Source organism: Chenopodium album, chromosome 5 (genome assembly GCF_948465745.1).
Source record: "Chenopodium album chromosome 5, dcCheAlbu1.1, whole genome shotgun sequence".
NCBI classification, from domain to species: Eukaryota; Viridiplantae; Streptophyta; class Magnoliopsida; order Caryophyllales; family Amaranthaceae; genus Chenopodium; species Chenopodium album.
In genome coordinates, this window is record NC_137838.1 from 6,914,215 (window position 1) to 6,929,254 (window position 15,040).

Genomic DNA, 15,040 nt, shown 5'->3' on the forward strand with positions numbered 1-15,040 from the left:
GATTTTGATTTTATTTTAGATTGTATAGTTTTTGAGAGGAAATTTTATCAATTCATCAGAGTGGCGCAGCGGAAGCGTGGTGGGCCCATAACCCACAGGTCCCAGGATCGAAACCTGGCTCTGATAACTGTTGTAGAGAAATGCTTCCTGCCCTCCTTTTTTTCTGGGACAGTCTCTACTTTCTTGTCTTGATAACTTATTGTGAGTGAAATCTGAATCGGATTGGGTCGGTTTGAGTTTTGACACCTCTAATAAAATTAATTTGTTCGTTTACGTTCTCAAATATTGTGTTACTAGGTACAAAGCACTTCATATATTATTTGTATGGAAATATTAATAATTTGGATTCTTTACAATAATGGAAAGATATATATATATGGATCAAATTTTAAAGATACTTAGCTAATTTGTTGCCATATAATTTTGATATTGTTTGATTCTAATATAATGAATGATATATGTTACTAAAAATGTTTGTGAAATAAATGTGTCTTATACGATAGAAAAACTACCACTTCACTAACGTGTCAATTTTGTACATATGTTCAAAGTTTCAAACACATGTTATTTGAAGGACATGCAAGTGACACGATGCGTGAAAATTTCTAAATTCGATACAAAGATCGAGTTATTGACTAGATTAACATCAAATTAAGTTGAATCCGTAACAATAATGATACATGAATGGGGTTATTTTCTTATTAAATACATGTAAGATATTTGAATAATTTTGATATCCTTTGATTTTGATATAATTATAAATGTTACCATAAATGCTTGTGGACAAATTTTGACTGAGTGGAAACCTTTGACTTATTGGCTAAAAAGAACAAATACTTTTTTAATGTGCACTAACCAAATTAAGGAGACGTTTTTAACCCATTTATGGATTTGCGAAATTTCAACCAAAATTTCAAATTTAAACTATTTTACAGGTTAGAGCTGGGTAAGGCTATTCTTGATCAACTCTATTAATAAAGGCACAAGTGTCATAGACATTTCATCAAAAAAAAAAAAAAAAAAAAAAAAGAAAAAAAAGAAACACTTAGTAGAAAGAGAAAGAAAAATGGAGGAGACAAGGGGAGTGGTGAAGCATGTACTACTAGTAAAGTTCAAAGATGACATTTCACCCGAGCAAATTGAAGAGCTCATCAAAGGCTTTGCTAATCTCGTCAATCACATTGAGCCCATGAAAGCCTTTCATTGGTACCACATTTCTCTTAGCATTTTTTTTCCTTCAATTTATGTTATTTGTATTCCAATTCGTTTTTTATTAAACTGCTATGGGAAATCTAGGGTTTGAAATTGAGTATTAATTCTCTTAGTTTGGGTTGAATATCTTTAATTTGGAGTAAAGTTTTAGCTTACAATTATATATATCCTTTTATGCACGTTATGCGTGCGTGATTTTTTGGAACGCATGTAAGCAAACATTACTAAGTCAATTTTGTGAAATGTTTACCCTTTTTGAAATTATAAATGTCTATTCGGTTTTCGGTTTGGATTTTGACCAAATCCAATCCAATCCGAAATAAAATTTGGTTTTAAATTTTCAAATTCGATCCGATACGAATTTCTTATCAATCCAATCTGATTCAATCCGAATTAAAAATAAAAACCAAATTTTAATTCGGATTGGATCAAATCCAAGATGATCCGAAATAAAATTTGGTTTTTAATTTTCAAATCCGATCCGATACAAATTTCTTATCAATCCAATCTGATCCAATCCAAATTAAAATTAAAAACCAAATTTCGGATTGGATCAAATCCAATCCGATCCAAAATAAGAATTGGATCAAATCAAATCCAATCCGAAATAAAATTGGTTTTTAATTTTCAAATCCGATTCGATACGAATTTCTTATCAATCCAATCTGATCCAATCCTAATTAAAATTCGGTTACTTGTATTCAATCTGAAAATTCAAATTAAAATACATTGCAAAATTTTAGGGCCTAAAGTAATTATAAAAATAAAGATGCAATTATAAAAATTCTTAGTTTTGAAAACATAGGTGTACATGATTAATACAAGTATTGAAAATATAGTTGACAAGATTAATACAAGTATTGAAAACATAGTTTTACATAATTTATATTAATGTAATTATCAACATCATTTTACATGATTAATTATATGTAAAAATAAGGTTTCATATTTTGATTAATTCAGTTTTTTGGATCCAAACAAGGTCGATCTGATCCGATCCAAAAATTCAAATTTTCAAAAAAATTCAATCATATCCGAATTAAAGTTTGGATCCAATTCGAATTAATAATTCGGTTTGAATTTCAATTTTTATCCGAATAATGGACACCTTTATTTGAAATTACCGTACCTAATTGGTGTATATCTCTTAGAATGTTCCATAACAAATGACTAATTTTTAGAAAGGAAAAAAATAAATAAAACAAATGACTAACAATTTTTAAGAGTTTAATGATATTAATTTATTACGATTATGGTCAAAAGATTAATATATTTTGAATTGTTTTATAGATGCTAAATTGCCAATACTTTTCACATGATATTTCTTTTAATAATATGCCATAATTGCTACTCCGTATTACATAATTTGAAATAACATTTTGAACAATTTCATACATTATAAATTTGTTCAGTGTTATGTTTGCTATATTCACATTCTTGCACACGATTGAAATTGCCGTTATAAACTTTTCACTTAATATTTCTTGTAATAAATTCCACATTTGCATTATATATAAATATTTGCTAAATGATGTTGTAGGGGCGAGGATGTAAGCTTTGAGAACAAGAGTCAAGGTTTCACTCATATCTTTGAGTCCTCATTTGAGAGCACTGAAGGAGTTGCAGAGTATGTTTCACACCCGAAACATGTTGAATTTGCAAAGCTCTATTTCGCCTATCTGGAGAAGGTACTTGTTATTGACTACAAACCTACTATTGTTCGTTGTTGAAAGAAGATGAAGAATGGGGAAACTATTTTGTTCTAATTATTAGTGAAAATGAATCATCTCATATTTGTAGACAATTTGGTCTAATTGGAATTCTGGATGTAATTGAGTACATCTTTTAATCTTTTTGGTGATTGATGTATGCCTGTATCTTTCTATAAGGAGCCTCAGATAATTAATCCCTGATGTTAAGGGCCTTTAAGCCATTATATACTCATGTGTTTTTTCAATCCTAGAGTTATTGAATTTATTTATTATTTTTTTTTAAAGTTTTTTTTTTTAGGGGAAGCAAACGCTTTTATTCAATCTAACAACGAGGCATAATTTGAGCAAGAGTAATGTCCTACAATCTTGTATATGTTGCTTAATGTCTCATATTTCATTAATCTAAAGGATGGAGTAACTTTATTTATTTAGATCTAAAGCAAAATCAGAAAGATCAACCACGCACCTAGTTAACCCAAACAAAAGTTGAATGAAGCTTAGCAATATTAATGCATGAATGATAAATATTCTATTCGAATTCATTTATTAGATAAGATGTTTAAATAATAACATAAAAACTTATACATACATATAACGGGAAATTTATACATACATACTTCGTATATTATAGCATTTTTCCCCACATTGTTGTCCCCTAACCCCCCCCCCCCCCCTCCTTTTTTTTTTTTTCTTCTGTAATTTCCATTTTTCATTTCCCCCTCTCCTTATCTTGTTTGTACTCATCATATTCTTTATTCATGCAATCATTTTATATTTTCTTTGTTATTGATTTAGTAGTTTGTAATAGATTAGCTTTAGTTTAAACTTATTTAAACAATAATAAGATGATGATGGTAAAGCATAAGTTGCAATGAGTATGTGGCAAATGTGGAGCAATCAACTCCAAATTATAGTCCAATATATACAATATTTTTTTGCGTATATTTTAGGATTATAGATGATGATTTTTTTTTTTTTTTAAAAAAAAAAAAGTGCTAAAGGGTCTTATACTTCAATTCGTATATATTAATATCTTCTTCTTTAACAGTTTAATACAATGGGGTCTTTGAATCTTTCTCAATATACTCGTATAAATTATAAACTATTGCTCTATAGTACATTTAAGTATTAATTATTAAAAAAAATCCTCTATACTATGTATTAAAGATGTTCCTAAACAGGTGTATATGTCATGTGGTGCCCTCCTCATTTAATTGAGTCTTTCATTTAATATGAAGATTATGAACTAGTGTGTAGCCCGGGCGTTGCACCGGATGCTACTTTAATTAGACCTAGTGATTATCAATTATATACATTTATTTTCATGTTTATAACATAGTTTATGAGTGGCTTAGATGGTTAAGTAACTATCTTTCTTATAAAAGGTTGGGGTGTTCAAATCCCCTTAATATCTAGATATTTTTAGGCAAGGATTGACCAGTCGGACTATTAAGCGAACTTTTCGGACAATTTTCAAGCCGGACAAACTCTCAATTTCTACCCAAACCCATTTTAGGCCGCTTGAACCGGGTCGGGCTACTTTTGATTAGCTCTATTAGTGGAGACATTTCAATTTATCATCAAACTTGAAAAGAAAAAGAGCAACACAAAGTCAGAAGAGAGAGTGAGAAATGGAGGAGGCAAGGGGAGTGGTGAAGCATGTACTATTAGCAAAGTTCAAAGATGACATTTCACCTGACAAAATTGAAGATCTCATCAAAGGCTATGCAAATCTCGTCAATCACATTGAACCCATGAAAGCCTTTCATTGGTACCTCATTTCCCTTCAATTTTTTCAATTTTCTTGTTATTTGCATTCCAATTCGTTGATATTGATCTGCTATGGAAAACCTAGGGTTTGAAATTGAGTATTAATTCTCTTAGTTTTGGTTGAATATCTTCAATTTGGAGTATGATCTATAGCTTGCAATAGTTTATGTGAATGCCCTGTTTGAAATCTGTGATTATTATCAGTGTCAGTGATTTTTGATTTGTAATTTACTAGGGTTCTTGTTTTGTGATTACTCAATTATTCATACATGCTATTGATTACCGATTACATCAACTAATTAATTTTTTGTATAATTAATCGTTTTGGGGTGAGCTTTGATGATTTCTGAATAACTAAAAATGTGATTGAGTAGGAAAAAGAGTTTGCCGTCAAGATTTATATAATTTGATAACAAATTAGATATGTAATGAATTTTGTGGAATGTCGTATTCGATGAAAGGTCAATTAGCTCCAAGCTAGAAATCTAAACCCAAAGAGGTTTGTGATAGTACTGTAAGAGAGAGTGAAGTAGGACTAGCATTTATAGCCGATATAGTGAAATGGATTTAAGGTACTCTACACCCGAATTTTACTTATCTTATCTTATTTATCCCGAACTTATCATATCTTATTTATTGGACCTTATTAAACTTTATGGGTCTCAAATAATGGGTTAGTACTTAGTAGACCTTATTGTAACTATTAACCCTTGTCTAATCCGAACTTATCAAGTCTTATCCAGTTATCATATATCATTTGAACTTATTGACTCTTATATCATCTTAACCGGCTCTTATATTATCTTATCTTAGCTATTATAATAAGTGAATATAAGGTGAAGAGAACAAAGCTTAACAAGTTACAATTACAGTCAGTTGGCTTAAAATTCTTGATACCTAATCTTCTTTGCTAGCTGGATTTTCTTTGCAATAATGGACTCGCTTGGAGGGCCACAGGGGTTGGTGTCTTCTAAAAAACTAGCGTTCTGACCCGTGCAATGCACGGGTTATTCATAAAAAATTGCATTAAAAGATGAATTAGGATATATCAATAAGCCATTATGGTTATAATGTGTGATCAAAAATATGATTAAGAAATTTAATTTTTGGAATTGTAATTGAAAATGGGGATTAAATAAAGGTGGAGGGGTTAAAATTTAAAAGAGAAAAGCAAAAGGTTGAATTGAAGAGGGGAGATGAAGATGAAGATGAAGATGAAGTGTATATAAAAGATGAAGCATATAATTTTAATGAAAGAATTAAAGAAATATAGTGTAATAAAAAATTAATTAATAGTGTAAGAAGACATGTGGCATTTAGGTTAGAGAAAAAGATATTGAAGTGTAATAGGATAGATACGTGTGTTTTCCTTGGTTATAGTTTTTAAATACTAAGTATAGATTAATAAGGTATACCTTGGTTGTCTGTCAAAAAAAAAAAAAAAAGGTATACCTTGGTTGCTTCCTGAATGGCAAAGAGCCTCCGCAAATGCAGATAGCTCTCGAAGTTCTTAACAAGCTCACAAATAGCCTCTGAAAGGGGGAGTTTCCATGCTAGTCTATGATCAATAGCTCAGTGCTCTTGCTGAAGTACTATATGGTGCCACTTGCTGCTCGGTTATGCAATATCTTTTTTTTTTGGCCCCTTAAATTGTTTTAGGCTATAATTGTTTCTAAGTTCTAGTAACATTGTGCAGAGACAATAGGACATAGCTGGTAGCTCACAGCCTCACATCATAACATGCACATCTAATGTATATCATATACTTTGTGGATGATAAAGCAGAATTAGGGAAGGTTTATGTGTTGATTAATGTTACATTTTTGGGAGTATATAAAAGATTTAATGCTTTCCTCCAAAGTACGGCAGAGAGCCACCACAAAAGAATGAGAATACTACAAGACCTTTGCATTATAAAGGTAATAAAAACCAATAAAAGTTAAAGCCGAGGAAACCATGGGGAAGTCCCTAGCATAGTAAACCAGAAAGAAAGCAACACCAATATCACTATGTGTTCAGCAGGTTAGAAGCCTGGTCTGTGCATAAGACAGAGGGGCTAATTGTAGCGGAGAAGTACCAAGGAAGATTTCTCTATCATTTTCCTAACGATTTTCTATGTGAATAGCCACATTAGTGGTTCTCCTTGGCCCCTAAAATATACACTAAGCCTGGAACTGCTTTGTGTGTGTGTGTGTGGGGGGGGGGGGGTATTCAGCTGGCTCTCTGCATAGCCACACTCAAGTTTCAGCTGGATTGAACGCCTTTGATAATTGCATTAATAAATTTGTTCAGCTTTGTGTTGCTATATTCATATACCTGCACAGGATTGGAATTGGGTCCTAATATATCTGCTGAATGATGTTGCAGGGGCAAGGATGTAAGCATTGAGAACCTGCATCAGGGTTTCACCCATATCTTTGAGTCCTCATTTGAGAGCACTGAAGGCGTTGCAGAGTATGTTTCACACCCGAAGCATGTTGAGTTTGCTAACCTCTTCCTTGCTCACTTGGACAAGGTACTTGTGATTGACTACAAACCTACAACTGTTCGCTGTTGAAAGCAACTGAAGAATTGGGGAGCTATGTACATCTTTTATATCTTTTGATAATTGCTGTAAGCCTAGATCTTTCTAAAGGGAGCCCATGACGATTTATACCTATCGTTAAGGGCGTGTAAGCCATTATGTGCTTTATCAACCCTGAAGTTATTGGATTTGACTGAACTTCTACGAACCATTTAGTCTTAAATTGAGCAAGAATAATGTCCTGAAACCTTGTTTACGTTTGCTTTATGTCTGCTAAATGTCCTGTATGGATGTGTTCCATTATTCCGAAGGATGAAGTAACTATATATGAAATTAAAATAATATTTTGAAAGACCAACCACCTGGTATTTCCACACATCTTTAATTTTACATTCCAGTATTTTATGTAGAACTTAATGACTACCCAATAATGCAAAATATTCTAAGCTCATTATCCCTTTATACTATCAAACTAAAACTATGATTACCAAAACATTAGTTGAAGCCTTAATCGTAAGTTGTGCCTTACTTGTATCTTGCTAAGCTAGTCCATACAAGTTAGATGCTTAGCATATCCCTAAGAAACTATGTACGAAGTATAAGAGCATCACCAACGGTATAGAAAAGGGACTTGCTTGCAAAGTAATTAAAATTGTAAGCATGTAGTTTACTATTAGAGTGAAAAAGTTGACGTAGCTTGATTTGGCTAAGCTACATTGCTTGATTTTTCTAAGATAACATCACCCACTAAAATTATGACTTGTGTATCATGAAAACCTATTTCATTTATTTATTTTTCTTCCAAACTACAATACGCAACTATTAACCTTTGAAGCTACAACATATACTAGCTTGAATTATTGATGTGGCAAGATAAGCTTTAAGATTACCATTGGAAACGCTTGCATTTGTACTAATTTACAATGTACGTGTGATTGATATGACAAATCTACACATTCTCTTTGACTTCTTGTGAACTGATAAATGAAAATACTCGTACTTTTACATTTTCTATCTAGTGATTTTAGTCCATCTACCTATAAATTGCAATTTGAGATATAACTTACTAACAATTTCACATTTAAAAATATTGGATAGATGATTTCAACAATTTATAATCATATATGAGAAAGAAATTAAAGAGTCCTTATTTTTAATCATATATGATTTCAATAATCATATATGAGAAAGAAATTTGGACTCTTTAATTGAGCCAAATTTATCATTGAGCATCATTCTCTTTTATCAGGTTTTAACTATATGATCCCTTTTTAATTGGTTTTAGTCGTTCTATAAAACTCGCTATTTATGTCAATACTCAACAAATTAGGTTCGAGCTAGACCTTGGGTCTATTCAACACTAAAATTACGATAATCACAAAATACGATAAAAGAGTCAAATAAGTCAATCAATTTCATAAATTCCGATCTCTCTCCGTAACTAGGTCAGCTTCAGCCTTCAGATGTCTTTCCAAAATCACAAGTCATTATTAAGTTGGGTCATAAATCTCACAATCCATCTCCCCTAATACCCAAGGCCCAAGAACCACATTCTCAGCACCAATGAAACAATTATACGACTTAGGAAACAAAATCGCATACAAACCCTGATTACAAAAATAATAAAATAATCACACAAAATTCAAATTCAAAATCTTCCGCTCTCTCACACTCTAACGGTTAGTTTTACCCTGAACAAATCTCCTCTCTTCCATCGTATATAAAGTCCCCACAACTCACATATCTTAGCCACCACCATTTATCATCGTCTCTCTTACATTGATTGATTCTCAATCCCTAATTTTCTCTCTCTTCTTCTTCTTTCATCTTCAATTTTCTGTTGAAGAGAAGTTTCCAGAATCCATGGATTTCCAAACCTTCAAGAGACGTGACCTTCAATCTCTCTGCAAGCTTAACAATATTCCTGCTAATACTACCAATGCTACCATGGCTGATGCTCTCGCTTCGCTTCCTATTGTAAGTTTTTGCTTAATCTCGTTTTCTAGGGTTTTGTTTTGATTTGATATTGTTTGAATCTTATAATGTTGTTGTTGAATCGGTAAATGTTTTAGTTATTTGATAAATCATTAGTGAGGATTATTGTTGTACTGGATTTAAATATTTAATTGAACCTAAATGTGGAGAATTTTTCGTGTTTTTGTTGATCGGAAAATGTTTGAGTAATCAGTGAATTATTGTTCAAATTAAATGAATCTGGATTTCAATAGTTTTGTGAAGATTGAATTGAACTAAATGTGTAGGTGTTCGAGGAATTATTTTTGATGTGTTAATAATCGAAAATCGGAAGAAGATAACTAATCCTCATTTAATTTTAATAGTGTTTTTTTCAATCGTTGGATTAGTAATGTTATGTTGATGGATAGTGTAATAGCAAGTCGATTATTGTGATTTCGGAGCTATTTTGTGGATTAGATGAGTTATGCTGATGTTGAAGATGACTAATATAATTCATATTTGTTCAATCGTTGGAATATCATGTAGTTTTGCAATAGCAGATTGTTTGTTGAATTTTCAGTATTATTTGTGGTTTGAATCAAATGAATTCTGATGTTTCATGTTCTGGTGTTTGTTGCATACATTTTATGCTTAACCTCATGAATGCAAAAAGACTAATTTTTAAATTTAGGCTTTATACAATGTCTTCTCTTTGAATAATGTTAGTTTATGAATGAAAACATGTCATTATAATTGGAATTCGTAGCTGTTTAATGTAATAAGATGATATTGGATTGTCAACTTGCTAGAAATGAAATTGAATCCTGATCAAAGTTAAATTAAATAAGTAGAAAATATAGTTTATTTATTGCAATTCAATATGTTTTTAATTGAATCTGATTTATTCAATGGTGCAGGTTGAAGGACTAGCTGAATTTTTGGCAAAACCAGATTCTGAAACCCAGGGATCCCCTGAAAGATCAGCGATTAACTCAGCTTATGCACCCCGGACCACGGCCACAAGGACTCGCTGTAGTACAAGGACAAGAGCGGTGGAAGGAACCAATGCAACGAAGACTCCGGCAACGCGAACCACTCGGAAAAGAGCATCTCAGGAAGCCTCAATCCAGACAAATATGGAGAAGAATATGGAAGCTGAATTTGAGGCTGAAAAGGAGCAATCTGAAGTTACTGACAATATTGTGCTTCCTGGTAATGGTTTTTCTGAAATTTTCTTAGGATGTTATTTACTGCTGTTGTTTTCTGAGAGCCTAAAATGTGTTTCTAATTCTTGTTTAGAAGGTGAGATTAAGGAAGTTTCAGAAGTGGTTTCCGGAGTTAGTGAAGAAATTGAAGGACAAAGTGAACCCCAAAAGGATGTAGAGCAGCAGGTCAATGATGGGCAAGAAGTCATTGATTTGGATGCACAAGAAGAAGCTACCGAGATGTCGAATGACAGTAAGGTGGACTTCCACAGCCTCAGCCGAAGGGACCTCCAAGCTCTGTGTAAGAGAAACAAGAAACCTGCCAATACTACCAATGCTGCAATGGCTGCTTCGCTTGAATCCCTCGAAGTTGTAAGTTTCTTTTGCTGCCATACCTTAATTTGGCTGTTAATTCCTAAAACCATTCTTCTAATTTTTTGTATAGCTGACTCTTGGAGGCCAAATTGACTACGTTTTGTCTCTAAACTTAATAAATTTTCTGACTGTTGCATTTTTATAGGTTGAAGGTCTGCAAGAGTTACTGATGGGATGTGACACTCAAGTACCAAGCTCCCCTCTGATGTCAGGAATTACTTCATCTTGTGCTCGTCGATCACGTACCACAATGAAAATAAGTAAAGAAGAGCCACCAAGCTCCAAGCTGATAACAAAATCATGCCGCGTTTCAAGGAAGAGGATCGTAGAAGAAACAGACCAAGGAAAGAATGATGTAGCTGAAACTCCAGCTGCTCCAAGTACTCAGAATAAGGAAGGTAGAGCAGTGCAATGGGATATCTCTAGTGTTGAGATTTCTGAAGTTTCAGATTTTTCTGAGAGCAATGATGATATCAGTAACAGTAAGAACCTACTCATTTCTGAAGATTGTGCAGTATCAATTGTGGCGAAGATAGTAATTGGATGTGCTAACATATGGTTCTGATTTCCGTTTTAACCTGTAGGTAACAACGATCTTCTCAATGTCGAGAATCTGACGGAATCATGTGAACTTGTGGCTAAAGTAGACAATGAAATTGTTGTTGAAGAGGAGAGCCATGAAACTTTGGAGGTAACTGAAGCAGTGGTTGCTGAAGATGAGAGCCATGAAACTTTGGAGGTGACTGAAGCAGTGGCCAACATTGCCATTGAAGAAGAGGACCTGAAATTGGGTTCTGCTGATAGTGAATTGGAAACCATCACCGTTCAAAACTCAAGCAAGATCGAATCTCAAGACAGCCAGCTCGAGAACCTGGCCAGTGCTCCTGTTTCTGCTGCAGAGAGCCTTGATGAGAACCTTGCCATTACTCATGCTGAAGATCAAATGCCCAAGGATTTTGCTTCTGAGTCTACTACTGAAGATGATCAAGTCATATTGGAAATCAATGAGGGTAGCAATTCTGGAAACACCAAGCTTGAAAAGGCGGTCACATTTACTTTTGATTCTGATGTACCTGAACCTGCAGAAGACGAGGTGTCTGAAGAGTTCAATACTGAGGAAACCAATGTGGAAAGTGAAGGTAGTTGTACAGAAGATGAGTCTGACTGGTCTGAATATGAGATGCCAGAAGATGACGAGGTGTCTGATCTACTGAGCATGGAAGCCAACGTGGACAGTGGATCTGAAAAGAGCCAGCTTGAGAAACTAGACATAACTACTGATTCTGCTACAGACTGGGTTGAAAAGCCTGAAGTTAGTCTAGCTGAAGTTAGTCTAGCTGAACTTCTTGCCAACCAGTTCGACACTGAATCAACTATTCAAGTTCGTTCACGTGTTCCTACAGAAAGTAAGACACCTTTGAACCATAAAAGTCTGAGAAAATTGAAGAGGCTGTACAAGGAGAAACTACAAGTGAGTTTCAAGAAATTTCTTTTTGCCTTTTTCTCTTCAAAAAGTTTATTTACCTATGAATACTGACTTCTATTATTGTCAAATTGCAGGAAAAAACATTGGTTGAGGGAATGGTGAAATTGGACTTGGATGAGACTGAGGTCCCACTGGCCAATGTGGATGAAAATTTGCAACAAGGTATATTACTTTAGCCTGTTTACCAACCGTAAATCGATATGAGTAATTTCTAGAATTGAGACTTACAGTAATGTCATGTTTTTTTACAGGAAATGTTGAAGTTCCAGTTTCTCAAGTGATGCTTGGTTCTAATGAAGCCAATGAGGACGATACTGAAGAATCAGAAGAAAACACCGTTGATGAGACAGGAACCGAGAAAGACAAAGAGGATGTGATTCAGGAGACCCTAGAGATTAATTCTGCCATTGAAACTGCAAAACTCTGCCCAGTTGACATTCTACTGGACAATGAAGTTGTATCTGAAGAAGCAGTAGTTGGTGACATTGATGTTGTCCCATGTCCAGCACTTACACCAACCAAATGTTCAAGCATGACTAACAAGCCATCGTCAGTTAGCATGGTTACGCCAACTAAATCTGCCTGCAAAACTCCAATGTCAGCTGGAAGAAAGAACCGCGTTATGGATGTCAACAAGGAGAACATTGACAGTATCAGTAAAACCGAGCCTGGAAAAATCAAAGTTGCTGTAACTGAAAGTGGAAAAATTCTTTCTGCTTTGAGCATGGGGATGCTGAAAAAGGAATTCAAAGGGCTCCAGCAGTCGGAGAAGAAGAAAAAAGCACTGCAGTCGCGTTCTGATAACCAAAACCTCTTAGCTAGCCCGTGAACTGAAGACCTGTGTTTTAGTCCTGCAAGTCTGATCAATAGTTGGAGGTTAAATCTTTGGTTTTACCTGCTTTTAGTTTTTATTATGATTTTCTCAATGGCCCAAATGTGGGTATGTTAAATTTCTTTTTGTTAGATGATAATAAACTCGATATCTTTTATAGTAAATGATAATGCAACAAATTTAGATGGATGGTAAACATTTTCTGATCGAAAGCTGATCTTTCTTTAGTAAATGATTACTTACCTTTTGGCTTAAACATCATTAGACCCGGATACAATCCAAATGATGGGATTGTGTACTTTTATAGTGCTCTTATGAAATACCTACGAATGGAGGACGTATGAACTTATATCCCAAGTTTGGATCATTTTTTCGAAACTTATCTCAAAGTTAGTAATGAAGTCAAGTGGTAGACTGATTAATAAGATGATGGTAATTTCCTATCATTTTCAAGATTCAAGATTCTTTGTATATCAAATTTAAGAGTTTTTTATGCGATGTAATTGAAAAAAAACTAACATTACAAATATAGAAAAACCTTATTCTTAGGAAATTTGACATTTTAAGGTCAATAAAATGCTAAAAAAAATAAAAAACAGAGTTTCATTATATTTCTCGTATATAAGAGTATTTTAATTTGTTTACGTTTATAATACGGGATTACGGGCTATCTATATACTACAAATGTTATGTATGGGGACTATGGAGTATGACATATAAAACCCTACTTCGTATAAGCCTTGCCCTGAATCCTAACTTTCTCATACGAAGTATTACACAGGATTTTTTTGATCAGCCCTCCTTAGTTGATAACTCGTCACCGGAAAACCGGCTTTTCTTCGCCGGAAAACCGCCATCCTCTTGCTTCTCAAAGCAATCATCTTAGTTTTCCGGCCACACTGACACACCATTGTTCTTCGTTCCAATGTGTCAAGCATAATCCACCTCAAACCCCTGTTCATCTGCATCTTCAAAACCCCATAAATCCATAATCGGTAATTTTTCTTCCTCTCATTCTTTTTCTTTATTATATACGTTAGATTGTATCAAAATATGAATTATTATGAATTGAAACATTATATACAATTGAATTATTGGAAAAACTTAATTAGTCTTTTTTTTTTTTTTTTTTTTTTTTTGGTAATGAGGTATCAAAATATGTGAAGAATTATTGATTTGGTTACAAAATTACGGTCACTCTTAATCTGATATGATCAATGATGCACAATGTGATGTATATTTTGCTTAAATAAAGCAGAATAAATCATGATTTGTCTAGAAAAAGCACTTAAATTATACAAAAATTGAAGTATAATCAATCATGAATTCAAACTCAAGAAAATACTGTTTGTTGATGATTTTATGGTACATTTGTAAATTTGTGTTTTGGTATCAATTTATTTAATCTGTCAAGCTCAACAGAGATGGCTTCACTTTGGTGTAGCAGTTGCACTCGACGTCAGCCGGTTGAGACCACTTCATTGGGTTTCATGTGAGTTTACTTATGCTCTTTAACTCTTAATTTCTTGTGTGCTGCACTTGTCTGTTTCCATGGTTATCGATCGTTGTAAAGAACTCTTGTGTACATGTATCTGTTGGCATCGGAACATATGTTACTCGGACTCTTTATTTTAGAATAGAGATCAAAGTTGTAATTTGGTGTACAATTTTACATGTTTTAGACCTCGAGAGCCTCCTATTGTAAACTAAGGAGGTGTTATTTATTGGTTGTGTATCTTATTCCGTATATTCTTCTTATGGTACATAGGTTTCTTATAGTCCTAACCAGGCTAAAAGCATTTCTAGTATGCTAGTGCATTATGAAAAATGTAATGTGATTGATTGATTGGGTTTGTTTCGTATCCATGTATATGGACCTCTTAATTTGCCTAGATACTTAGATGATGAAATATTGAATTCTGATGGGAAAAAGAGAAGCTTCAGTTTACATTATTATTGTGTTCACTA

The 15,040-nt window shown here is 33.5% G+C and overlaps 3 protein-coding genes and 1 non-coding gene across 5 annotated transcripts; all 4 read left to right on the top strand.

Annotated features, from left to right (window-relative positions):
* The first annotated feature begins 54 nt into the window (after positions 1 to 54).
* TRNAM-CAU (transfer RNA methionine (anticodon CAU)) lies at positions 55 to 126 on the top strand. The gene has a single exon. It is a non-coding gene; the product is annotated as a tRNA-Met (tRNA).
* An 883-nt stretch (positions 127 to 1,009) lies between these two features.
* Positions 1,010 to 3,070, top strand: LOC145630242 (stress-response A/B barrel domain-containing protein HS1-like). The gene is made up of 2 exons (XM_081682498.1): positions 1,010 to 1,206; positions 2,753 to 3,070. The coding sequence occupies exons 1-2, from the start codon at positions 1,067 to 1,069 to the stop codon at positions 2,940 to 2,942; spliced, it is 330 nt and encodes a 109-aa protein (XP_081538624.1). The 5' UTR covers positions 1,010 to 1,066; the 3' UTR covers positions 2,943 to 3,070.
* A 1,422-nt stretch (positions 3,071 to 4,492) lies between these two features.
* Positions 4,493 to 7,465, top strand: LOC145630243 (stress-response A/B barrel domain-containing protein HS1-like). Its single transcript, XM_081682499.1, has 2 exons — positions 4,493 to 4,695; positions 7,062 to 7,465. The coding sequence occupies exons 1-2, from the start codon at positions 4,556 to 4,558 to the stop codon at positions 7,249 to 7,251; spliced, it is 330 nt and encodes a 109-aa protein (XP_081538625.1). The 5' UTR covers positions 4,493 to 4,555; the 3' UTR covers positions 7,252 to 7,465.
* A 1,507-nt stretch (positions 7,466 to 8,972) lies between these two features.
* LOC145630244 (uncharacterized) lies at positions 8,973 to 13,331 on the top strand. Of its 2 annotated transcripts, none has more exons than XM_081682500.1 (7): positions 8,973 to 9,195; positions 10,092 to 10,386; positions 10,474 to 10,751; positions 10,900 to 11,236; positions 11,339 to 12,225; positions 12,315 to 12,402; positions 12,492 to 13,331. In XM_081682500.1, the coding sequence occupies exons 1-7, from the start codon at positions 9,082 to 9,084 to the stop codon at positions 13,067 to 13,069; spliced, it is 2,577 nt and encodes an 858-aa protein (XP_081538626.1). In that variant the 5' UTR covers positions 8,973 to 9,081; the 3' UTR covers positions 13,070 to 13,331. The 2 variants fall into 2 exon arrangements, with proteins under 2 accessions (XP_081538626.1, XP_081538627.1); XM_081682501.1 differs by having other exon boundaries at positions 10,477 to 10,751.
* The last annotated feature ends 1,709 nt before the right edge of the window (positions 13,332 to 15,040 follow it).

Excerpts from the sequence above, each read along its gene's own strand:
- LOC145630243 (XM_081682499.1), top strand. The coding sequence starts at position 4,556 with ATGGAGGAGGCAAGGGGAGTGGTGAAGCATGTACTATTAGCAAAGTTC. Across the intron at positions 4,696-7,061 it reads CCCATGAAAGCCTTTCATTG|GGGCAAGGATGTAAGCATTG; the intron begins GTACCTCATTTC and ends ATGATGTTGCAG.
- LOC145630244 (XM_081682500.1), top strand. The coding sequence starts at position 9,082 with ATGGATTTCCAAACCTTCAAGAGACGTGACCTTCAATCTCTCTGCAAG. Across the intron at positions 10,387-10,473 it reads TGACAATATTGTGCTTCCTG|AAGGTGAGATTAAGGAAGTT; the intron begins GTAATGGTTTTT and ends ATTCTTGTTTAG. Across the intron at positions 12,403-12,491 it reads GGATGAAAATTTGCAACAAG|GAAATGTTGAAGTTCCAGTT; the intron begins GTATATTACTTT and ends GTTTTTTTACAG.
- LOC145630242 (XM_081682498.1), top strand. The coding sequence starts at position 1,067 with ATGGAGGAGACAAGGGGAGTGGTGAAGCATGTACTACTAGTAAAGTTC. Across the intron at positions 1,207-2,752 it reads CCCATGAAAGCCTTTCATTG|GGGCGAGGATGTAAGCTTTG; the intron begins GTACCACATTTC and ends ATGATGTTGTAG.